This window comes from Cordyceps fumosorosea, assembly GCF_001636725.1.
Source record: "Cordyceps fumosorosea ARSEF 2679 chromosome Unknown scaffold_7, whole genome shotgun sequence".
In the NCBI taxonomy this organism is placed as follows: Eukaryota; Fungi; Ascomycota; class Sordariomycetes; order Hypocreales; family Cordycipitaceae; genus Cordyceps; species Cordyceps fumosorosea.
The window spans coordinates 978,541-1,003,457 of record NW_017387307.1 but is presented as its reverse complement, the minus strand read 5'-3'; the positions used below and the strand labels follow the sequence as shown (position 1 = coordinate 1,003,457).

The 24,917-nt window shown below is 51.6% G+C and overlaps 5 protein-coding genes across 5 annotated transcripts; 3 read left to right on the top strand and 2 right to left on the bottom strand.

Annotated features, from left to right (window-relative positions):
* Positions 1–7,107: 7,107 nt before the first annotated feature.
* ISF_03832 (ABC transporter, transmembrane domain, type 1) lies at positions 7,108–9,206 on the top strand (the record flags this gene model as incomplete). The annotated part of the gene is made up of 3 exons (XM_018847438.1): positions 7,108–7,479; positions 7,542–7,679; positions 7,737–9,206. 3 exons carry the CDS (start codon positions 7,108–7,110, stop codon positions 9,204–9,206), a joined length of 1,980 nt encoding a protein of 659 aa, XP_018705645.1.
* Positions 9,207–11,651: 2,445 nt separating this feature from the next.
* Positions 11,652–13,733, bottom strand: ISF_03831 (DEAD-like helicase; the record flags this gene model as incomplete). The annotated part of the gene is made up of 2 exons (XM_018847437.1): positions 11,652–13,476; positions 13,534–13,733. The coding sequence occupies 2 exons, from the start codon at positions 13,731–13,733 to the stop codon at positions 11,652–11,654; spliced, it is 2,025 nt and encodes a 674-aa protein (XP_018705644.1).
* Positions 13,734–20,586: 6,853 nt separating this feature from the next.
* Positions 20,587–21,537, top strand: ISF_03830 (hypothetical protein; the record flags this gene model as incomplete). Its single annotated transcript, XM_018847436.1, has 2 exons — positions 20,587–20,668; positions 20,732–21,537. 2 exons carry the CDS (start codon positions 20,587–20,589, stop codon positions 21,535–21,537), a joined length of 888 nt encoding a protein of 295 aa, XP_018705643.1.
* Positions 21,538–22,187: 650 nt separating this feature from the next.
* ISF_03829 (hypothetical protein) lies at positions 22,188–22,715 on the top strand (the record flags this gene model as incomplete). Its single annotated transcript, XM_018847435.1, has 1 exon — positions 22,188–22,715. The coding sequence occupies one exon, from the start codon at positions 22,188–22,190 to the stop codon at positions 22,713–22,715; it is 528 nt and encodes a 175-aa protein (XP_018705642.1).
* Positions 22,716–22,998: 283 nt separating this feature from the next.
* Positions 22,999–24,101, bottom strand: ISF_03828 (hypothetical protein; the record flags this gene model as incomplete). Its single annotated transcript, XM_018847434.1, has 4 exons — positions 22,999–23,376; positions 23,440–23,582; positions 23,646–23,768; positions 23,858–24,101. The coding sequence occupies 4 exons, from the start codon at positions 24,099–24,101 to the stop codon at positions 22,999–23,001; spliced, it is 888 nt and encodes a 295-aa protein (XP_018705641.1).
* Positions 24,102–24,917: the final 816 nt, after the last annotated feature.

The window sequence follows — 24,917 nt, the reverse complement described above, 5'->3', positions numbered from 1 at the left end:
ACAGCACTTCGACGGCCGACCTGGGTCATATCCCACCGGCTCAGCTCTGTTGTACACTTGCAGCTGCGATGAAGCTGGCAATGTACGGATCAGACGTTATGCACGTCTCTGCCATAAAACGTGATGCACGATTCAGGAACCCCATGGGTATTATGCCCATGTACGTCCTTGAACCTGGCGGCCAAGGATCGAGGGGACTGCCAGACCTAGCAGCGGAATCAGATGTCGCGACATTCACGTGTCCCGGCAGCCCGGTAACATTGACGGCTAGGCGCAATGTCCTGGTCATGGAATTACGACCAATGGAGATGCTCCTTCGGCATAAATTCTTTGCCAACATCTTTGCAGCCCTCGATGTGTGGCAGCTGCCGGTGTGTGGGGTTGCCACAAGTGCCGCGGGGATCACGGTGTCGCTGCACTCGGAGGCGCCGCTAGTCAGAGGTGGCATGAAAGAAGGGTATGAAATCACGGAGAATAATCTCTACAAGGCCGTTGAGGATTTACGCTGCCATGGCAGCGTAAATTTTGTGGTAGACATGGCCATTATGAGTGTCATTGACAGGCAGAAACCCGAGAGCTCAGCGTTCGCGGGGGGCGTGGTTTCTACACTTGAAAACAGTAACATCAATATCACCATGATATCACACGGTAGGTAATATTGTTGATATGCTCATCATACTTTCGGGAAGCTGAGAAACCACTGTACTGACATAAAACTCCTTGTAGGCGCAAGCGATGGAAACATATCCTGTGTCATCGAGGACAGAGAAGTGAACAGGGCTGCCAGGTTGTTGTACCAGCACCTGTTCCCTGCTGAACGACTACGTCATCCCTCGCATTCTGCAGCAGTGGCACAGCGCGTGTCATAAGCGAAGCATTTCAAGTCTGATAGCCAACAGACTTGCCTGTATGGATGGAGAGTATGGAATATTCGGGTGATGCGCCGGAGCGGATGAGCGACCGCAGCCACACCCACTTGCAGTCCCGGCATCGATCGGCAACAACTTGCACAAAGACGGCTCGAGATTATTTGCTAAACAAATAAAATTTCTTGCTGGAGTCATCAAGTGCTAGGATAGCACCGGTAGCTAGTAGAGGCATAGCATTACAAACGCCTGTGTTGTCGGATCATAAGGCAAAATCATATCAGGGCATTCATCGAGAGCAATTCTAGCACCACAGTGTAGGCGGGCGAAAGATAACAGAACACGAGCCGTCTACTTGTTGCACTACTAACAACCCTGGCTAACGAGTCCCTCTAGTGGCATTGGGCTCGCAAGTAACCAGCCTAATCCGACCTCAGCTATGTACAGTACCTATGTACATACTGTACATACATACTTAACTTACAGTGTAATAATAACTACTAGGTAGTTAACTACCAGTTGGCCCCTAGCAGGCAGGCTCTTGGCGTATCGGCCCGCTGTGCTAGCGTCAAATTGTTGGAGTCAAAAATAAGCCATCCCATTAGGTCTACAGATGCTCCCCAGAGTATGACGAACGCGAGTATGAGGGTTTGGAAAGATTTAAAAGATGTATTCAATTTATCTGACAATCTTGTTAAATCAACATGTAAAATAGCTACGCTAGTACGCCCTGTACCTTGTTCGTCACCGCATGTAGTAAACTTTTGATCGGAAGGTTATATTCTTATTCAGTACGATTTACTACCTTTCCTCTTTTCTTTTTCTTCTTCTTCCGTCTGTGTCTGTCGCTGCCTACAGCCTTTTCATGGCTCCTGAAAGAAGCGTCACGTGAACTTGCGCCATTCCCTTTGCTAATTTATATATATCTGTAGGTAGTACCCCGCATGGCCTGTCACTTGGTTGGGCTTACACCGTTGGGCGCAGTTCAGAACACATATCCTGATTGCACCCAATTTGAATGAGGGTGTCTATTGTCCTGCATCGCTACTACTTTACTGATCCCCGTTAACCTGAGGGATTATATTCTTCTATTTCAAATCCAATCCGAAATTGAGCCCATTTCGCAAGTATGACGACATTCGATCTCGCCACTGCTTCGAACCACCTCCTATATACTGGCATCACCATCTCGCCAGTGAAAGTTGTCAAGGCTCAGGGCACCTACCTTTTAGATGAGGACGGACGTCAAATTCTCGACTTCACCTCAGGCCAACGAAGCTCTCTACTCGGCCATTCCCATCCGGAAATTGTGGATGTGGTAAAACGCCAGATTGAGACAGTCGATCACCTACACAGCACCATGATCACAAAGCCTGTGGCGGACCTAGTCTTGCGACTGGCTCGCTTACTACCTCCGCCGCTGGAGAAGACGCTTTTATTGAATACGGGATCGGAGAGTGTGGAGGCGGGCATCAAGCTGGCGAAAGCCTACACTGGAAAGTTCGAGGTGATAGCTCTGACTGCCAGCTACCATGGCCAGACAGGGGGTGCCAGTTCCGCCACATTCTCCAAGTATCGGAACACTGGTCTTCCATGCATGCCTGGCCAGCTGGCCTTCCCAGCACCATATGCATGCAAATCGCCATTCCAGCTCAACGGGACATACTGTTGGGAGGCTGAATTTGACTACGGGTGGTCCATGATCGATCGCCAGAGCATTGGATCGCTGGCAGCCTTTTTGATTGAGCCGATTCTATCTGGCGGAGGAATCCTAGAACTGCCTAGAGGCTACTTGAGACGACTCAGTGCTGAATGCAAGAAGCGGGGGATAGTGCTCATTGTTGACGAGGCACAGACAGGTGTTGGGCGGACTGGCAAGATGTTCGCGTTTCAAGACGAGGAGGGATTTGTCCCTGATATCCTTCTATTGTCAAAAACGCTAGGCTGCGGGGTTGCCCTTGCGGCTCTTGTCACAAGTGCCGAGATCGAGAAGGGTAGTCGAAACTCTGTCTTCTACTGGAACACAACGCATCAGAACGACCCCTTGACTGCGGCCGTTGGGAACAAAACCCTAGAGATTGTCGAACGTGATGGGCTCTGTCAGAATGCAGCTGAGCGGGGGGCCCAATTGACCCAAGGTTTACTCCGACTTCAGTCACAGTATGGAGATTGGATTGGAGATGTTCGAGGTCGAGGACTTCTTCAGGGGTTTGAGCTGGTGTCACGTCCAGGGGCTACGATAACTGCGAAGGACTTGGGGGCTGCAGTAGTAAAGAAAGCCCTAGCCGGTGGGTTGTCGTGCAGTGTTGTTCCGTCTCCCGCACAGGGGTCTGTTGTTCGACTGGTGCCACCGATCACCGTATCAAGGACGGAGATCGACCAGGCTCTCCAGATCCTAGATGAATCTCTTGCAGCTGTGCTAGCTCAGTAACTATGCATACACTCAGCAAATGTATTGATTAAACCATTATTGTCCCTTTTGTAGTTTATGCACAGCTCGAGTAGTATCGGGAGCCTGCCTGCCCAGAACCAACATATACAAATCGCAGGCATGTGCTATTACCTATAAACATTAACTAAGGGCTCAATACATCCTTGACTATCAGTTCTCTTCACCGCTTAATGTTGTATCTATCTTCCCTTCATTCATCCCGCAGTCAATAGGCATACGGGGATTGCTTCCACTCCCAGTGAACAAGCCCGTGCTAACGCTTATTGGTGACGAATGAAGGGTCTATTTCCGACTCTTGCATCACTCCCTCGTATGAAGAGTGGAATAAGGATTAGCACCCAAAGTCTTGTACTTTGATTAGTGCGGATAGAGCGCTCAGCCAGCCACCATTGCTACTGTTTCGCCTGGTTCTGACACCGGCTGGGTCACCTTGTTGATAAAAAATACGGATACGACATAAAGCTTTCGCGAGTTGCTGAGAAATCACGTCAATGCCTGCACGACTGCTCGATCTCACCGGGTAGACATGCCGATACTGGTATAATCATATTGTCAACTGAGACAACACACTGTGCCATAGCAGCTGTTGTAAGACATGGAGCACAGCTCGAAGATCCTATTACGCATATATTCTTCCCTTACATATCTCGGCAAACTATACTCTGTACCGCAGCAAAGGGCTTTTCTTCCGGATCGGCTATCACTGTTACATATCTTATACGCGCTTAGTACAGCTGCAACGGCATCAAATGGATAGGTAGAACGGGCGGGGGAAAAGGTCGTGGCATCCAGTAATGTGGATTTGTCTCGGCTAGCCCATAACACCATTATTTACTGATTTAGATGTGAATTCAAGCTTCACTCCTTCCTCCGTACAGATGTGTAGTGTGGGTGCCATTCTGATTCGCTCCCCTAGCTTTGACTTGAGTCATCTTATCTTAGCAGCGATTCAGCTGAATTCTAAAGTGGTACAATGTATCCGTACTCCGTAGATTTATAGGAGTTTTCTTTGTCCCTATGACGACATCCGCTTCTCTTGTCTTGCCCAGCGAATTGTTTGCGGAGCCCACCACAGGCGCCCGAGAAAACTGCCTACGTACCAGTGGACGTATACACGGGGTACAGGCCACTCTCGCTCTATACCTGAGCCTAGAGACGCAGACGTGTATATTTGTCGGCCGGAGCCTGCCTCCCGAGTGGCCGCTTTTAATGGTGGCCAAAATCGAGCAGGAATAGTACCTGAACGCCAAACGAGATCCAGGGCCGAACTCATACCTTCAACCTGGCGAAATGCAGCACGCTGGAGCCCAAGCTCCGCATTGCACAGTCATCATTCTTGTCCTGACGACTTGCTTGTCCACCCTTGCGTTTCGGAGCCTGACAAGTTGGGCCCGTCGAGCATTTCATACCACAGACCAATTCGCCAAACACTTTTATCGCGACCTCGATGGCGAGAGCACGTTCCAAGATGTCCAGGCTGCCATGGGGTGGAAACGGCGTGTTATGATTACCATCTTGACAATCACCGCAGGGGCCGTGTCTTTGTCGCGGGCTGTCATCACCCCAACAAGAGAGGCGTGGCTACACTGTGGCATTTTGGTAGGTGTTCTATTTTTGCGATTCACCTGCCATTACTGACTGTATCAGTTTTTCTTGCTCATTGAATGTGCGGCCTTGCTGGTGGAGTCACGCCATGCTCTGCGTTATTCTCTGGCCTTGCAATTGAATCTAAGTTGTGTATTGATCTTGATTTCTGTCGCATTTGAGATTTATGCATCATATCCTTCACAACTGGAAAGCATCCAACAATGGCTGCTCGGTACAGAATGTTGCTGTCATCTCGCCACAGCGGCTCTCTGCTTGCTGCTTCCTCGCCGCCCCAACGTCTACCACAACGATATCATGGTCGACTGCGAACTTTCCACCTCGATTCTTAGCCGTGCTACATTTAGCTGGGCAAATAAGATTATCCGCCTCAGCCATCAGGAAACGGAGCTCGATCCAGCGCAACTTCCACGGTTGGACCACAGCAGTCGATCGCAGAGGCTCCAAGAATTGTTTTGCGAGGGCCCGATGCGCAATCACGTCCAAGTGCCAGACGGTTTTAGACCCCCAGAACCGATGTGGAGGATATTAGTACTATCCAATCGTACACACCTTACCCTGATGGCGGTGGTTTGCTCGCTCCTAGCGCTGCTTTCCTTCGCGCCGCACATGGTGTTGTTACATATGCTGCAAGTCTTGGAATCTGATTCGTCTGAAGACAAAAGCTCTTTGCCGTTGGGGGCATGGGGAGTTATATTGGGCCTAGCAGTCGTTTGCTCCTCCCTTGTTGAACAGTGGGTACACTGGATTGCCTACAACAAGATCTCTGTCCGAATGATCGAGCAGATATCCATCATGGTTTTTCACAAGGCAATGCGCCTCACTGGGTCCGCGGGCTCCGATACAAGCAGGAGCGACGACAATGTTGACCAAGACTGCAGCGCCGCTAAGAGTACAATCAACTTGGTTGCAGTTGACGGTCAGCGAATCGGTCGGTTTGCCACGTACTCGTTTCATTTGGTGCTTGCCCCGTTAAGGGTGATCATCTCTTCTGCCCTGTTGATGAAAATACTTGGCTGGGAAAGTTCAGCTGCAGGTTTTGCCTGTATCGCTGTTCTGATGCCCATGGTCATTCCCTGCGGCCGCAAGTACGCAGTGGCTGGCAGAGAATTGATGGCGGCACGCGACAAGAAGATGTATATACTCACTGAGATGCTCCACGGGATCCGCCAAATCAAATTCTCTGCATCGGAGGAGAAGTGGTCAAATAGAATCGGTACGGTGAGAAAGGAAGAGTTGTCAGGGCAGCGCCAGATCTTTATTTCGAATGCTGGTATTATGTCCTTCTACATACTTGCCCCAATCGCGCTGTCTGTTGCTTCATTGGGAGTCTATGCCACTCTGCACAACGGGCTGACGGCTTCTGTCACTTTCACTGCTATATCAATCATGGGTTCGATAACGGCATCGTTGGGTGTGCTTCCGACCTTGCTCTCGAATGTGATTGACACTTGGATCAGCACACGCCGCCTGGATGAGTATTTTCGCACTCCCGAAAAGATGCCAAAGTTGACTCCATCGGACAATATTGGCTTTCAGAACGCCACCATTTCTTGGCCAGGAGCGTTAACATCTCAAAGGTCTCCCTGGGTCTTGAGGGACCTTGATCTGGAGATTCCCCGGGGCAAATTAAGCCTGATTTCCGGGCCAACGGGATCCGGCAAAAGTCTGCTGTTGGCCGCCATTCTGGGAGAATGTGACATCATTACGGGGCAGGTAATGACCACTCTTCGACCGCATCCTGAGAGCATTTGGCGTTCCTACGCAGCCAGCGGAGACTGGCTCGTCGACTCCGTTACGGCGTATGTGGCTCAGACGCCATGGATTGAGGCAGCCACTATCCAACAGAATATTCTGTTTGGACTTCCACTTCTTGAAGAGCGATATAGGGATGTATTATACGCGTGCGCCTTGGTAAAGGACCTGCAATCCTTCGCTGACGGCGACCAAACTGAAGTCGGCCCTGATGGAGTCAACTTGAGTGGTGGACAGAAAGCCCGCATTTCCCTCGCAAGAGCGTTATATTCCCGCGCTAGTACTTTATTGTTGGATGATATATTTAGCGCAGTCGACGTTCATACCGCGCAGCATCTTTATGAACATGCACTGACCGGGCCTTTGGCTGCGGGTCGAACCCGAATTCTTGCCACACATCGCATCGGTATTTGTTTGCCCCAAACCGAAATGATCGTTCATTTGGAGGATGGGACGGTTGGCTTCGTTGGTGGTGCTGCTCAATTACATGCTCGTGGAATGCTGGACAGTTTGTTACAGTCTTGCAGACTAGATGAAGTGGAAGGAAACGAGGAGGTTACATTAGAAGACGTCCCGTCGTTTCCCCTCGAACACCTTGATCAGCCTAATGGTCCTGTTATATCACAAAGTAGGCCGGGGACTGGCAAGGCGCCACGACCGTTTCTGAAAAAAGAGCAAGACAAGACGAACAAATCCTCTCTGCGCCTTTTTATCCAGTATCTCACAGCAAGTGATGCATGGTGGCTGTGGGCTCTAGTTGCCGTGATTAGTGTGTCACATATGGCTCTTATACTCGCAAGGGTAAGTATTTTATTCCCACAGAGGAGGCTAATCCTGTCCTTCAACATACTAACTTGGAGCAGAGCTGGTGGCTACGTGTCTGGATCAACCATGATACCGAGATCATTATCAATGCACCAAACATGGTAGTGGGGAATGGCAGCTTTCATTTTTGCATCTACGTGGCTTTCGCTATCTGCGAGTGGCTTGTGGGCGCGATGGTAAATATGATAATTTTCCATCCCGCGCTCCGTGCATCGGAACGTCTCTTTCAACAGTGTCTACGCGGTATACTCAGCGCACCTCTCCAATGGCTTGACACAGTTCCTGTTGGCCAGATTTTGAATCGCTTCTCGGTTGACTTGAACATCGTCGACTCTCGAATCTGTCTCTCTCTGATCCAAATACTCGTCGCCGGCCTGGAATCTGGCAGTGTGATTGTCGCCGGCATTATCGTGAACCCTCTGTCAATCATCCCAATCGTTCCCCTGGCATCGGCATGTGTCTACTTCAGCCGTGTGTACCTTGTCGCGGCGCGGGAGATGAAGCGCATGGAAAACATCGCTCGCAGTCCAATTTATGAGAAGTTCAACTCCTCGCTCACTGGACTTTGGACTATCCGGGCCTATGGAAAATCGGAAATCTACATTGAGCAAATGCAGCAACTTGTGGATGCTCACGCTCGGGCATATTGGCATCAGTGGCTGTTGACACGCTGGCTCGGAACGAGAATCAACATCACCGGAGCGATTTTTACCACATGTGTTGCTGTCTTGGTGACCCGCCAGAATGGAGTAGATGCCGCCTCGGCGGGCTTTGCGATCGGGTTTTCAATTCAGCTGTCCAGTGCCATCACTCAGTTAATTCAGGTTTACACTGGTTTCGAACTGGACTTGAATTCCGTCGACCGCGTCCTGGAGTACTCTGACGTGGAGTCAGAACTGTACGAGGGGATTGATCCCCCCACCGCGTGGCCAACGGAGGGCCGATTGGATATGGTCAACCTGGCAGTGAAGTATGCACCTGACCTGCCGCCGGTTCTTAGTGGTGTTAACGTGAGCATTGACGGGTATCAACGCGTCGGTATCGTTGGCCGAACCGGCGCAGGCAAGTCGTCGCTGGCTCTCGCTCTCTTCCGATTCTTAGAAGCCAGCCAAGGCCAGATTCTCATTGACGGAGTCGACATTGCAAAGATGACGCTGACCCATTTGCGTGGCCGACTGGCCATCATCCCACAGAATCCAGTGCTATTCTCAGGAACTGTTCGCTCCAATCTGGATCCATTCCAAGAATACGATGATGACGAACTTCTCTCTGCTCTGGCACAGGTCAAGTACACGACCTCTGCGGCAAAAATACTATCATCAGAACTCGAAATACCCATTTACAAGGGAGGTTTGAATCTGTCTCAAGGCCAGCGTCAGCTCCTTTGCCTCGCTCGTGCGATTGTCTCCAATCCAAAAATCCTCATACTGGACGAAGCCACTTCTTCGATCGACCATGCGACGGATGAGAAGATTCAGCAGGCCCTGCGGGCAAAATTTGGACGTGGTTCTTCAACCCTTCTAGTGATTGCCCACCGCTTGAGCACGATTGCTGACTTTGATCATATCTTGGTCTTGGATCGTGGCACCGCGGTGGAATTTGGGTCTCCTAGAGACTTGATAAACCTGGAGAATGGCATCTTTCGAGCAATGGTAGAGAAGGATTCAGAGAGGGGCCAATTACTTCGCATTATCTCAGGATAACCACAATACCTCGTTAAGGATACGAAGCAGTTCCGTCTAAGAGTCTAGGCAGAGCTACAGTTTATATTTTATAATAATAGATTTTTTTAAATAATTCTAACTAAAATAATACTAAGAATATAGTAAAATATAACTTTTTAATTAAAATAAACTATAATAAGTCTATTATAAGAATAACTTAATTAAAATAATTAACTAAATAAGAATTAATAGATAAACTCCTCTTTTTAATTATTATAGAGTATAAAGATATTAGATTTATATTATCTTTATTAAATCTACTATTATAGTTATTATTATTTTTATTAATCCTTATCTTTAGTTCTTTATTTAGCCCTTAAGTAGAATCTAATATATTTTTATTATAATTATAATTTAAATTATAAGTTTTTTTTTAAATAGCTTCTTTATAGTTATAAAAATGTAATTAGTCTTTAACCCTCTACTATATAAAGTTCTATTAGGTTTTTTTTTTTAGCTTTTATAGAACTACTATAGTTTTAGTTTAGTATTATACTAAGTAGTATCTAATCTCTAGTAAAGAGTTATATACTTTAGTAAGTATAATAAGAAGGATTAAACTAAAGACTTTTAAGAGACTATAGGGGACTCTATCTAGCCTTAGTATATTCTAAGTAGTATAGGTATTAAAGGTATTATTAACCTCCTTTAGTATTATTTCTATAAGGATTTCTATAGTATTCTACTTATAGTTAAGTTTACTTTATACTTTAGTTAGTTTAGTAGTAGTCTTTATCTTTATGAATTTTAAAAAGAACTTTTTAATTAGTATATTAACTTTCTCTTTTTTTATTTAAACTAATACTCTATATTTAGACTAGTCTAATATTAGGATTATATTAATAATATAGTTTATTATATTCTATTTAGTCTGTTTAAACTATTTAAACTATTTTTAAAATAATAATATAAAATAGTATTTATTTTATTTACTTTTAAGTATTATTAGTAGAGAAATTATAATTAGAAGATATAGTAATAATATTAATGTTTAGACGCATTAAGTACTAGTTTAGGAATCGATCGAAACTTTTATCGACCCACTGTACATACATACATAGGTGGTTCCTTCTCCATCCTGGTCAGCTGCGGCTGCGGCGGCGGGTGGTGGGTTTCATGCCGTCGGACATTATGGGACCATTTTCCGTAGTATTAGTAGAGCCACACGGGGCGATCCGCCCCCAGGCTTATCGAGGGAGGCACAAACAATCAAGTCTGTCATCGGAAATGATCAATATTGCTGATCAAATACGCGAAAAGTCGTTGCTGATCTACGCACTCAAGACACCTGAGCGCCAAGTCATCGATACGTTTACTGCTCAAGCCATGCAAACATCAGCCACATCATGACCACACACAATCAAGGAACGCATAGGGGGTTACAAGTACAAAAACATTCGAATTTTTTTAACCCTGGACTGCTCAGTCCACCCTGGTTGTCTGTCTATCACGGGGGCATAGCCCATGTACAAAGAAAGTCCCATGTACATACGTTCGGCCTCCTATATCAAGAGGCCTTTCTTTGCCTTGGCAATCCGTTCGTTCCCTTTGTCTCTCGGCCAAGTCAAAAACCTTTCATGCCCCATGTCCTCATGACTGTCTGTCAAAGAGCAATGCCGCACATTACCATGCCATCCCAACCGAAATCCATCGAACTCTTGCCGTCGAGATGCCCTCCTTGATGCTCTTTGATATTGAAACACAGAAAACCAATGTTGACCGCTCCAGTCTAATGCTCATCGCTCTGTAAAAAAACATAAAAATCCTTTTCCACGGCCCCCTTTCTTGTGCCGTGGTCGAGCGTCAAGCACATGCTGACCGGAAGAAAACCGAGTAATCCACTTTGTCTATAAAGCACGACGAGAACATGACCTCTCGTATGAAAATGAGGAAATCAAAAACCATATTTCCTCAGGGGTATTTCCCAACGTAGAAAGCAAAAATAAGCAAATCGTAGTGCCGCGAAATATGAATCCGGTCTGTCTCTGCCAGATTCTGTCGCACCACGCTCTGCCGGCGTGTCCTTGTTCAAATTCCTCACGTCTCCGTCTATGGGTATCAAGCGAGGAGGAAGTTGAAACCAAACAAATGCAATCTATCACACACGTGTTGTGAAATGCCCCGGGACCATAACCCGAGCGCTGTCGATGAGTGAAACACTGCCACCCGAAAACGCAGGTCATGATGCCGCCGTGTCGCCAGAAATATCAATGCAATAGCGTCCAAAGGGTCGTAAAAGTAAAACAGTTCGCATAAAAGAAGTCGACACACAATAAATATCAAACCAGACTGCTGCTGTGTTGCGTTGGCGCAGTCCGAACGAGCAAGTGACAGAAAAACTGTCTAGTGGAGAAGCTGCGAGACTTCTCTGGCCACAGCTCCCCATTTGGGAGCTTGATGGCGCAAAACCGGTGATGGCATGAATTACCACCAGGACTGGTTGCCAGGGCCGCTGGGGTTGCCGTAACTGCCGCCGCCGTAGCCACCAGCACCACCAGCACCACCACCACTACCGTAGTTGTTGCTACCTCCATAGCCACCGCCGCCGTAACCGCCCTGGCCACCGCCGAAGCTGCCGCCGCCTTGGTTACCTCCGAAGCCGCCGCCGCCGCCGCCACCACCGCCAAACTTGCGGTAGTCACGGTTAGCAGCACCACGGCCGCCGCCGCCGCCGCCGCCACGAGAACGACCGCCACGACCGCCACCAAAGGATGACTCGCGGGCAATGGCCTCGAGGAAAGAGGGGACCTCTTGGTTGGCCTCCTTGAGGAGATCCATGAGCTCACGGACAACACCACGGTTGCCACGGTTGAAGAAGGCAGTGGCAATACCAGTGTTGCCAGCACGACCAGTACGACCGATACGGTGAACGTAGTCGTCAATGTCCGTGGGCAGATCATAGTTGATGACGTGAGTGACATTGGGAATATCGAGACCACGGGCGGCAACTGCGGTAGCGACCATGATGGGGCACCGGCCGTTACGGAAAAACTCGAGGGCACGCTCACGCTCCCGCTGGGTGCGGTCGCCGTGAATAGAGGTGGCGGGGAAGCTCTGGTTGATGAGGAAGTCGGAGAGCGAATCGGCCATGCGCTTGGTCTCAACGAAGATGAGGGTCAGGCCACCAGCATGGGTGTGGAGAATATCGAGGAGAACGGAGCGCTTGTCGACATCCTCAACGTACTCGACCTTTTGAGTAATGTTCTCCGAGGTGGAACCAACGCGACCAACGGAAAGGAAGACGTAGTCCTTGAGGAAATCGCGGGCGAGCATCTGGATGTCACGGGGGAAGGTGGCCGAGAACATGAGAGTCTGGCGCTCGTTGACGGTGGGCATATCCTCACCCTCAACAATGCGGCGAATCTGGGGCTCGAAACCCATATCCAGCATGCGATCAGCCTCATCCAGAACAAGGTACTTAATGTTGCACAGAGAGATGCGGCCACGCTCAATGAGATCGACAAGACGACCAGGGGTGGCGACGAGCAGATCGCAACCACGCTCAATTTGACGGAGCTGAGAACCAATATCGGCACCGCCATAAACGACGCAAGGACGAACCCAAGAGCGGTAGGCGAACTTGCGAGACTCGTCGTAGATCTGAGACACCAGCTCTCGTGTGGGAGCCAGGATAAGGGCAGTAGGGTAGGCCTTGCGTTGGCGGCCGAACTGACCAGGAGCACCGCCAGGGATGGGAGAAGGCCCATTGATGAAGGACTGAGCGAGAATGGGGAAAAGGAAACCACCAGTCTTGCCGGAACCAGTCTGAGCGCAGGCCATCAGATCACGACCACCCATGACAATGGGGATGGAGTACTTCTGGACGGGGGTGGGAATCTTGTAGCGGGCAAGCTCGATGTTGCGGCACAGATGCTCCTCTAGAGGGGGAGAGGTGAACTGGTGGACGGGTTCCGGGACATCATGGCCGGAGGCCTCGACAGGAATGTCGTCGTACTTCTCGAAGTTGATACCGGTGTGCTGCTTCGAAGGGTCATCGGCAGTACCAAAGAGTTCCCGCTCGACGCGGGGGTTGGCAGGGCCTGGGACGTGCTTGCCATCGCGCCACTGGCCATCACCGGAGCCGCGGGTGGCATAACCACCTCCGTGGCCGCCGCCATGGCCACCCTCGTGGCCGCCGCCACCGCCAGAGTAACCACCACGGCCACCCCAGCCGCCACGTCGGTTGTTACCCTGGTAGCCGCCGCCTTCGCCGCCGAAGTTTCTACCACCGCCATAGCCGCCCTGGTTTCTATAAGGGGTTAGTAAATATGGTTGGGATAAGGTTGATTGTAGAGGCTCAACGTACCCAGACCAGGAACCGCCGCCGTTGGTGGCAGCAGGAGCAGGAGGAGCGCCGTTTGCTGCCGCAGCAGGGGGAGGGGCAGCGCTGGGGGCAGCGCTGGGGGCAGCGCTGGGGGGGGGAGCACGGCCACGAAGGTGAGGAGGAATGTAGGAGCGCTGCTGGGCAGCAGACTGCTGGCTATCGGCAATGCTGAGGCCGTTCATGTTGAGTTGGTCCGCCATATTCACGTATGGAATCGACAGGATTTGTTGAATGGGTCGGATCGGGTTTCAAGTTGACGTCGGATAGAATTCGGACTGTATTACCCTCGGATTTCAAAGAGAGTAATTAGAGCAAGTATTGCCAACAGGAGAGACAGGAAAGAGATGTAAAAAGGATTCGCAAGGGAAAGAAAACGGAAGTCGCCCCGTTTAGTGTCCCGCGTAAAAAGTTGATTATTCAGGGCAGCACTCTCAGAAACAAGTGCCAGCTGCTTTCCTCAAAAGAAACACAATATCTTCAAAGGAGAGACCAAAGAAAAACCGGAGAGTGTTGAGGAAGGAAAGAGAATGATGAGAGGAGAGGAGATGTTTTTTTGGATTTGGGAGGGGGGTGGAAGGTGAAGAAGGGGTTTGGGTTTTGTGTGAGGGAAGAAAAGGGACGGGCAAGTCAAGTTTATTATGGAGGCGAAAAGAATGGGCCGGGGCGAGGAAAAAAAAAATCTCGGGGCCAAGCGCGTCCAAAAGTAGTTTAGCGGGGCGCCAGAGGCAGCAGGCTACGCAGGCAGTGAGAGACTTGGGGTGCTTTGGTACTTGTAATTTTCGCTGCCAAAAAAAATGAAAGGCAGGCAAATGGCCAAAAAAAGGTTTTAGTGGGGCTCAGCCAGCAAGCCGTTCGGCCGGTCCGGTCATTCAGCCAGCAATCAGGACTACCCAGTGGTATTCTTATGTGGTTGGATTATGATGATGTCAAGCTGGGGGAGGCGAGGAGACAGGCAGATGATGTGGCTTGTATTTCCATTTGGTGCAGTCCGTATGTTGAGAAACTTCACAGCTGGGGATCAGAAGACTGCAAGATCAACCCCAAAAAAAGGGCAGAAAATAATAGAGAAAAGAATTTTAGAGATACACGATATGACTCATTTCACCACAAATGCATCGCCCTCAAGAAATTTACTCCTTAACATTACCAAATACTACTACCCATATTATCCGATTTCTAATCTTAGCCTTGTGTACTCGTCACCCCAGATTCTCACTTCTCAGCTCAGGCCGCGGTGCCGCATGTCCAGCTTAGTCTCCGTCCAGGCTACCCGAACACAATCGTTCGCGCCGTTCATTACCATGTCATGGTGTACAATGGGCAGTAGCAGAGGCATACAAGAAAAGGAAACAGGGTAAAAAAAACATCGATTTCTTTTAAGCAGAGGGCACCCATAAATACTATTTCAAGAAAACTCCCTGCCATAAGGACTGTAACACTCACTGCGGTGGCACACGGCCCAGCGTTGTCAAAAGTAACACAGGCTTCCGGATAAGGCTTTTGCACGACATTGGCATGGCAGACTACTCAGGAGGCGCACTTTGTCCATCGCATTTCATATTTCTACCCGTGACTAGGATTCAGATTCACGACAGCCCGGCTTAGAGGGGAGGAAGAGAGAAAACACGCAGACAAGTAGAAAAAAACCCCAGAAACGATAAAAGACAAGCAAGAGTGGTGAAAAACCACCATAAACTTGAGTATTAGGAACACAAGGACCATGTGACAGCCGCAAGACTGCGCTGTGCTATGTACATGGGGAGGTGGTACTCGCTGAGCATCTCTGGCCACCCCAGGAACGAGGAGGATATTGGGTTCTCCAATGCCCCCAGGCTACTTCTTACCGGAATATATACTCAGAGCTGATGCCATAAAGTATCGTATTTCCCACGAGCCCGGGCGATTTGAACTCAGCTTTGAGCTAGGTTATGGTCTTTCTGACCCTCCTCTAGCCGGACACTGCCACAGATCTGAGGCCCTTGGCAAAATCGCAGAAGCCTTAGCCAAGCACGTAAGGGCTCCAATAAAAGTGAGCCACGCTCCTCGAGCGAGTGGGAATATGATTCTCGGATGGTGCCGATGCCGTTGAGCTGTCTGATGTCGCTCTCGAGGAGCTGGTCACCTCATAGTCTCACCGCGAACTGTGCCGCAAGTGCGACGCTTGAAAATTCATCGCATGTAGTCTTCGAGTGTTAGAAAGTAGTCATTCTTGGGTTTGTTCCGTGAGCCGTATTTTGTTGGCTCTTTGACCCCTCCATGCCGGGTGTCAGGGTTCGTGTCCTTGGCCGTTGATACCACCAGGGCCCGGCCCGCTTCTCGTATCACTTCTTCCTGCCCGGGAAAGTCAAAGACCTGAGTATAAATTCATTCGTATCTGGAGTACCGTGACCTTGGCAACTGTCAGCTCTCGGGAGCAAGCTGAAAAGTCTGCTCAATTCGTTGTGGCCAACGTCCCTAGTCTGACGTCGGGACGGGGACCGCTCTTGAGCAACCAGCCTCCGTCAAATCCACCAGAGTCTCCGGGATGTTTTTCTGGCGCAAGGCGACGTCGTTGCAACTCTCTCGAGGAGCAGTGCGGCGAGGTCGAACTTGTACTTGGAGTCTTGAATGCTGCGTGATAATCGAGTGCTGGGCTGGCTTGAAAACGAGGGAGTGTTTGCGGCGATAGCGGATTAAATAACACACAGAAACAGCGCCTTTCGAAGAGCTGCGGCGAGCGTGCTTTCAGTTCTGCAGAGATGACAACGCAGGGCTTGTGTTGTGCGGTGTCGAGAGGTGTGAAGAGCACATAAGGATGTCTGGCAGATGTGGTGGTACGACAGGGTGGGTTAGTGGACCTGAAACACGTCCTGACACCCAAGTCCACTGCTCTTGGAAGTACGCAAATGCACGCTGCACCGAGTCGTTCTGCTTTTCAGGCCTCCTTTCTCTTTCTTAATACCCCGCAGTATCAACGTGAATGGCCTTGCATGCTCCTTGCTCCCTCGGCGATGGCAACGACAAGGTCAAAGCCCAAGGGCGAGGATCAACGGAATAACTTCTGGCGTCCCCACGAATAAATTTCTTGCCGTGTCTAGATCCGGTGTCGGGCGCGATCCTTCCCCGGACTTGACAAGCCATCCACCCCTCGTCTGTTCGCTTGCCGCGAACCCGCAGTACATACCTGAGTTGTATGGCGCCATCAATGCGGCACATTAGAGGAGCGGGGAGGCGAGATAATGGGGTCGCCCAGCCTTGCCGGCATAATAAATAATTGTTGGGATCTTCCTCGGGCGGCGCTTCGCTTGCGCTTGCTGCAAAAAAGCCGGGGACCATGGCCGCGCGATGACGACGGCATCTTCGCCGGCGACGATACGGCGACGACTGATAAGTTCGCTTTTGCATCCAGGCAGACAAAGGGAGGCGTGGATGAAACCTTCTCTGTGCTTTCAGCGCTTGCTCTGGAGAGTCTGCAGACTCCTGAATGGTGGCGGTCGCTGTAGTGCTGCTGTGCTTCCCCGGCAGCGGGATTCATGCCGGTGGTCCCATCTGCTCCAGGCTCCGGGCTCTTCGAACAGATTGGCCGTAGCGACTGCTCCTCGATCGACAAGGTAGCCGGAATGACGAAATTCGCGGAACCCGTGCAAATTGGGCAGTAGCCCGGTCGCATCCCATTGCCCCATGATCGGAGGGCAGCAGAGGGCACGTCGCCAGCCCAGCACCGCCGGCATCGACCGCGTGACAATCCCCCTTCCTTCCTCATTTGCAGCTTGCTTCTCCGCCATGTTAAATTAGCGGCACGGCCACGCAGGCAAACGTAGAGGGCATTGTAGGGCGAGAATGCTGGGGTCGGGACGATGATGCAGACACCTTCTGCCAACGGGCGCCGCACATAGGATATCGGTATCACTGACCTCACCAGGTTACCGCGGCTGGCTGGCCGGGCCGCTGACATTGCCTTTTGGTCTGCCTTGCCCATTAAGGAGTATTCCGGCCGCGGGAGTGACGGTCATAGTCTTCATATAGTCGAGGAAACGTAGACGATGTGGTGTCGGGCACGGTTGCTGCTGGTGTGTTTGCTGTTTTGACCGGCGTTGCATTCGGTGGTGAGCGTTGCGTGTCTATCCTGAACATGAGGGCAGGCCAAAACGGCACCGGGTTCCATCCGGCTAGCTATCATGACCATGATAATCACTTGTTAGAGCCCTAGGGTACAGCATTATCATCGTGATGTGCAGTTGCGGAAGTGGTTGTTGGAGAGAAAAATTGATGGAGGTGCGATCTGGTTGCCGTGGTTGGGGATGGCGTCCGGGCGTCCTTCTACGACAAGTCAATCTGTACGCTTCTTTTTCGAGGTCGTTGCGGCATGACCTGCGTACGGCGGTCGAGAAGGCAAAATGGCTTAAATGGAATTTTTGGGTCGCACTTACTACAGTCACCCACCATTTTACGCAGGGAGACACCCACAACTCCCCGATAGAGTGATATGTAGTTTCCCGGACGAAGTGCACGAAGGTTATCGTTTAAGTATATAAGTATACCACCCTCCCGGGTGTATATAGTGGGAAAAAATGGGGCAAAGCAGTGCATTCGACCCAAAAAATCCATTTGAGCAATTTTGCCTTCTCGACCACCGTACTGTCGAGCAAAGTCAGCCTAAGTTTCATGGCTAAAAAGCTTTTTGTCATTGAATTGAACAGGGTTTGTTGTTGCATAGGGCCAATAGAGGGCTCTTATTGGCTAGAAGAGAGATCGGAACCATTTTTCTCTATATCTATAGGGCCTCTGAGCCAAGCAGAGTTGATAGCTTCAATTAAGCGAAATCAACCCACCTATGCATGCACATCAACCCCTTGTGATACCAACAGGGTCTTATTATTAGCTTGGCAGCAGCTGTCAGTTGTCAGTTGTCCTGGTTGTCCTGGCTCCTCCAGACAGCCTCCGCAACCCAGCCACACGAACAAAGTGAACCCCCTGAACACACTGTAATTTGCTTGCTTCTATTCCGTATTCCTTACACAACTAGTTACTCATTCACTAATACGACATTGTGACAGTTTGGGCCCCATAGATTAAGCCGCGGATTCCGATGCTGCGCCCTCCCTTTACTTTTGCGACAGTGACACGCGGGCTTAGCGGGGTCGGCGGTGCGACCTGTTGGACTCGGTATGTTACTCGGTCGAAGAGCAATGCCAAGTTTGGGATCGAGACAATAAGTTACGGGAGTTGTGCAAGTTAGGCTTCTGAAGTCACGCTGAGGGGGACATGCTATATCTCAGCCGTTGCCAGTACTGACAAGGAAGAGCGAGTTAGAACCCTTGTTACCGAACAACGGCTCATAACTATGTAGTTGCATAGATAATGCACGGGAATACAAGACTTTTGTCCGACACGTTATGGGTGCAAGTAGACGTGTGTCGGCGACTGCTGTCTGTTGGTGAGTGCTACAGTCAATCTAGAGCTTGCAAGCCTAAAATTTTGATACGGAGTATGGATACAGATGCATAATAAAATCATTGGCCGACCCCGCCGCCCTTCCCATGTCCGTATCCTTGCCCCCTGCTCTGCCCTGCTATGTGCGCCTGTTGGCTATTCAACAGCCCTGTTCCTGGTTTCGTCTACTCCGTACCATAGTATAATAGCTATTCAATACGTAGACCTTGCCTTTGGATTCAAAGGAAACTTGTAAATGGTCACCAACTGATTCCTCACAACATCCTCCTCGAGTCACGCGAGCAGCCCTGAATTCGTAGTACCTGCCAAGCCGCCGAGTTGCTCTTGGTCCACCTACTCGGTCATGCTAGATCCCTGTCTCGACCTTGCCCAGGGTTTCCTCCCATCTGTAACTTACTACTGCGCGCAAAATAGTTATCATCTGCGGCTATCGCCGGCGACGTCCCGGCTTGGCTGCTGCCTTATTCGTGATCGGCATGGGAGCTACCACAAAGATTCAGTTTCATTATTACCAGTCTTATTCTGTGCCATGAGTAGACGATTAAGCCTATGCCGCCGGTAGCAGAAGCTTGGCCGCGTTGTGGATCTTACGATACGACACGACGACCTGCCTCGTACTGGTACAACCCTGACAATGTACACATATATATGGGTGGTAACAATGTCGAAATGAGACTCACAGGAAAAGTACAAATGTAGGCCCGGCAGTTATCTTGACAGACATGAACCCCTTACCGGTTGCTCCAGAACATGTTGGCTTGTTGTTGGGAATCAAATCAGGCAGGGGCACTGAATAATATCATTCGAGCTCAGTTTGGGTCCCACGGTAAGCAGAATCATGGAGCATTCAGGGTCTACGGCAACAAAATTAAGCTCATGCAGACTAGTGGGTGTCTTTGTGGACACTGGACAGGCTCTGCACGGCCAACTTGGGATGATCTGAGACCTGTTTTCAAGCCAACCACGTTTTCGTCGCTTCTCGCTCTACCTCGTCCCCGAGAACAACCCCTCAATTCGCCGGAAACCTGGAGAAGGATGTAAGTCCCGAGGAAATGATTCTATTTGCAACTAATGTCGGAATGCTCGCCGTGATCCCGGACAGGGTGGTTGTGGTCCGCCTGTAAGTGGCTCTAGATCCGCTGAACCCGAGCTCCTCTCGCCCTGCTTTTCTTGTCATGCGCCGTCCATGACAGATTCCAAAGAGGACGAGCCCCCATGAGTCGCATGTTGCTTGAGTCCTCGGGCCTTGAGACCAGGTGCTTGCCTTGACCGCAGGTTGCTGCCGACGCTATATCGGCCGTAGCCGCCTGGCTTGGCTGCCTTGTCAATATACCTTCTGGGCCCGGTACATGACTTGTGACGCGTTACAGAGATGGAGAGCTGATTCATGAAATATAGTGTCATGGTATGACGGCTCAGACTTTGCAAAGCACCAATACAGCCCTCAACAAATTCTCATGGGCAACGGCGAGAATATATAAAGACGGCGCTCGACAGCCTTTTGGAAAACTCATCATCAGCAGAACGAGCAACAGGAACACTTCTACAACAAAACAAAACTCACTCTTTTGTTAACAACCATCGATTTCTTCCGTCAAAATCATGTTCATCCAGAAGGCTTTTCTTGCTCTTGTTGGAGCGGCTGCGGCCGTCCACGCGCTTCCTGGCAACCTAGTCCGTGCTGGTATGGCCCTTTTCTCTTTTCTTGAAACCAAAGCTCCCCGAACAACTGCTAACAACCTACCAGACGTGACCTCTGACCAGGCCGGACTTTACCGGTTCGAGCAGGTGACCAAGCACATCGCGTCCGGCGACGTCCTCTACCGCTCCTCCGCGCCCAACTACCGCTACAGCGACGACGCGACCCAGAACGTGACGGCCGAGACCGTCGCCTTCTTCCAGCAGAAGGGAATCACCCACGTCATCAGCCTCAACCACCACGCCAACGACCCGATCATCACCGCCGCCCTCAAGGACGCCGGCATCGCCTACACGCCGCTGCAGGTCGCCGACTTCACCGCCCCGACCATCGACGACTTCAAGAAGGGCTTCCAGAGCTTCACGCAGCACCGTCGGGCCACGCTCGTCTGGTGCGGCTTCGGCCATGGCCGCACCGGCACCATGGTCAGCGCGCTGCAGATCCAGGCGCAGGCCGAGCGCGGCGAGGTCAGCGCCATGACCGCCCAGGACTACGACGACAACAACGTCGAGACCCCCAAGCAGAGGGAGGTTCTCAACAAGCTCCAGAAGGAAGTCAACGACAAGATCGCCGCCGCCTCGCCCACCTCCACCGCCGCCGCCGCGCCTACCGCTTCGGCGCCTCCTGCTAAGCCGCTCGGCCCCAAGGAGATGGAGAACCAGCTCTGCTCGACCGCGGGTGGCAAGCAGAACAAGTACGAGATGGAGGAGAGCGACTGCCGCATCCAGGTCGCCCAGTGCGTCTTCGAGGTCACCAAGACCAACCCCAAGGCCGGCTGGGACTCCATCCTGTCCTGCATGGACAGCAAGTTTCTGCCCGTCGTCAAGGGCGCCTCCGCCCCCATCTGGGCTTAGAGGCAAGGACACGCTTTATCTCGCCGATGCAAAAAGAGTGTAGGGGATAGCTTGTTGAGTATTGTTTGTATCAAGGCGCGATGACCTATCAACCAGTTGCATAGAAGTTTGTGTTGGGCGTGGCTGTCAAGTAGCTCTATCTAGCCCATAGCTCGTCGATACTCTTTACTCGAGAAAATCAAGCATTTCCTATCACTTCCAATATTGTAAGCTTCAAATTTTAGTGTTGTGTGTTGGTCATATCGAGCTTAGCACACTGATGGTCGGCTTAGTATTCTCCTCACAGCCTAGTCCGCCGTAGCCATGTCTCGAGAACTCGCTTGTCTACTTGTCCCCTGTCGGATCCACACCATTGACCGAGCCAGACCAAGGGGTCAGCTCTCTGTCGGAGAAGGCAAGTCATGGACAAAATCATGAACAGTTTCCGGCTGATGAAACAATCCGTTGCTAGTTAGCGCGATGACTCGGGACCTCCGTGTTCCGCGCGCTAGTACATGAAGCGGTTCACGCGACCCCCTGATGCCGCCTCGAAAAAGTAAAAATAATATAAAATATCTACTGACCTTCAACTCGTGGCGACGTACAAGACTGCATCGCAGCGGGCTCATCTCTTCGAAAGTGAGGCCAGGCTGAGCCGCGAGGTGCCCATCATGCTCTGCTCTAATCGCGCAGAAGGCTTCGTACGTTCCAACTGGCTTGCCCGTGTGAAGAAGAAGAAGGAAGCACACAGACTGACCACCAGCCTAGAGCGCGCATTCATCTCTGCCCTCGCCAATTCCGACGTCATGCTTCGTCGACGTCATCCTGGTGCCGCTGCCCGTCTGGGTCGCCCTCATCGCGCTCGCCGCGCTGCTTCTGCTGCACCTCTTCGCCCCCGGGCTCGCCACCGGGCCTCGCGCGCGCCGGCCGTTTTCATGGCCGTACCGGATCACCGCCGGCATCTACTACGTCCTCATCCTGTGCAACGTCCTGATGCAGACGCTCGAGATCGTGCGGCTGTCGCTGATCCGCTTCGGCATCGGCCTGCTGCCGTTCGCCTACATCGGGCTGCTCCTGGGCGCCGCGCTGCACTGGTCTGGAGGGCTGGCGGGCAGGGTCCCCGCGTGGCTGCTCGTCAACATGGCGGTGTGGCTTGGTGGCATGATCGTGGCCGTGGTCAAGGCGGTCGGGCTGGATAGGGAGGGTGACCCGCGCAGGGGCTCCAAATATCCGATGAGCGACCAGGTCCTAGACGTTGCGGTGATGGCCGGGGTGTACGGGGTGATTGCCGTCCTCGAGCTGGTAACAGGACTGTGGCGGCGGCGGCAAAATCGCCCGCTGTACAAGTGAGAAAGGTATTGTCAATCCAAAAGCCAGACGACTGAAATACTTTATGCAAATGCAATTTCCAATGCTCTAATCAGTGGCGACGCCGTCTCTATGTATATAGTCACTCATGTACACGTCTATTCTCCCCCTCCCTCACTTGCGCCCGCGCGGCTTCACCGGTGTGACGAAGCGCCTCCCATGCCCGTCGTGCCCGCCGTGCTCATCGGCTAGGATGGCCGGCGGCGGGAGGTCGTAGCCCATGCTCTCCACGTACTCGGCGATGCGGTCAAAGTCGCGGCACTTGTGGTGCGTGTTGAAGTCGGCCTTGCGGTCAAACTCCGGGTCGTCGTAGTGCTCGTTGAGCACGGGCGTGATGTCGGCGTAGCACATGAGCGACAGCCGCAGCGCCTCGATGCAGTGGTCGACGTGCATCCGACCGAGCACTGGGTTGTCCCAGAGGAAGTTGGGGTACAGGTCGCCCCAGTCCTTGGAGAACTGCTGGATGGGCCAGCTGTGTTGGCGGATGAGGTTCTACACGGGGAAAGGTTAGTGCCACCTTCGGCAAAGTGAGTCGTCATCGTGGTGCGTTCGTACAAGGCAGTGGAGCTGGTGGAATACTTCGGCAATGGCTCCGTAGGTAGGCTCCTCGGGGTCGCTGCCGATGACTTCGTAGTATAGGTCCGGGTTGCTCCTGTTCAGTGCGTATATGCCCTCTCTGCTGACGGGCATTGCGTGGTCTAGATCAGACGTCTTTGGTTAGAGGTCTAATCGGAAAGGGAACCGGGTAGCAGAGCACATACGGTACCACAGCGAGTTCCAAGCCGTCTCTCGCTCGAGGGTCGGAGGCCCTCTGTATATCGACGAGTGGTTAAAATAGTTGACCAAGTCGCCCTCTGTGTGTTCGACCGCTGGCCATAGTGACGCTGCCAAAGATCCAAATGTCAGCAAACTTCCATACTATTTTCCAAAGAAAGAAGAGAGCCCCAATATCCCTCTCTCATCTCCAACGTACACCAAGGTGACAGCATCTTGTCGCACTCGAGCATCGACGGTCGCCGGACCACCGCGGCGCTCATGAGCGCAAACAGCGAGACGACGAGGGTCACGATGCCCGCGTACATGAAGCGCTTCGCGCGCCGCTCGAGCTTCTCCGCCGCCTGGAGGCGCAGAATCGACGCAGCGTGTTCGTCGCCGGCGCCGGCCTCGTCGCCGCCGTTGTCGACGAGCGGCTCATACTTGCGGGCCCCCTGGGCCATGGTTGTTGTCGTTGCGGGCTCGGCCGCCTAGTCTGTGCGGAGTTCTTGCTCTCAGTCGATGAGGGAGTGCTGGTATTCTTGAGAACCGGAGCTTGTGGGCGTTCCGTTATCGTCGCCGTCGTTGTTGTCGTCTTCGGCTTGGAGCTGTCGCTGGTTGGGCTATGGTGCCATTTTGCGACGACGTTGAATCCCGCAGTTAGCGGGCTTGGTTCTGTGTCGGCACTTGAGTGCGAGGTGGGCATATGCGCACTGTGCAGTCCCAGTTAAGATAGCACTAGCTCTACAGTAATCAAACTTGATGGCACTGTATTAGGTGTCAATATTACAGACGTCGCGGCTCGAACAAGGAAAAGGATGTAGATATGCCCACTAATTTTTTTTCGGACAATCTGAGCCAACCTACCAAGCCCCCCTCTCCCAGCCTTGGTCGGTGCTTGAAAAGCCTCGGAGATGTCTTTTATCGTTCGGACGGCACGATCGTGCCCAGGCGGGGAGAGGGCGCGGAGCTCGATTTCCCCTGATTGTTCATCTGCGAAGGCATGAGAAGCCCGGAGACTGTCATGCGAGTAAATTAGTGAGTTCGCTTATTAGGGTCAAAAAGACACAAAAAATGCAACCCCAAATGTGTCGGGGGGAGATCCCGATCCGTCCGCCCCGCCGAGTAACCGGTAGCCGTGTCTCAGACGACGCCGGCAGACCGGACCGGCTCCGGAGTTGCTCTGTGTCACGTCGCAAGGGTGTCACAAGCGTGGCTTCACTTATTTTAGCTGCGCAGCCTCGTCACTCGCACACGGAGCATGCGGCGAGACATTTCCT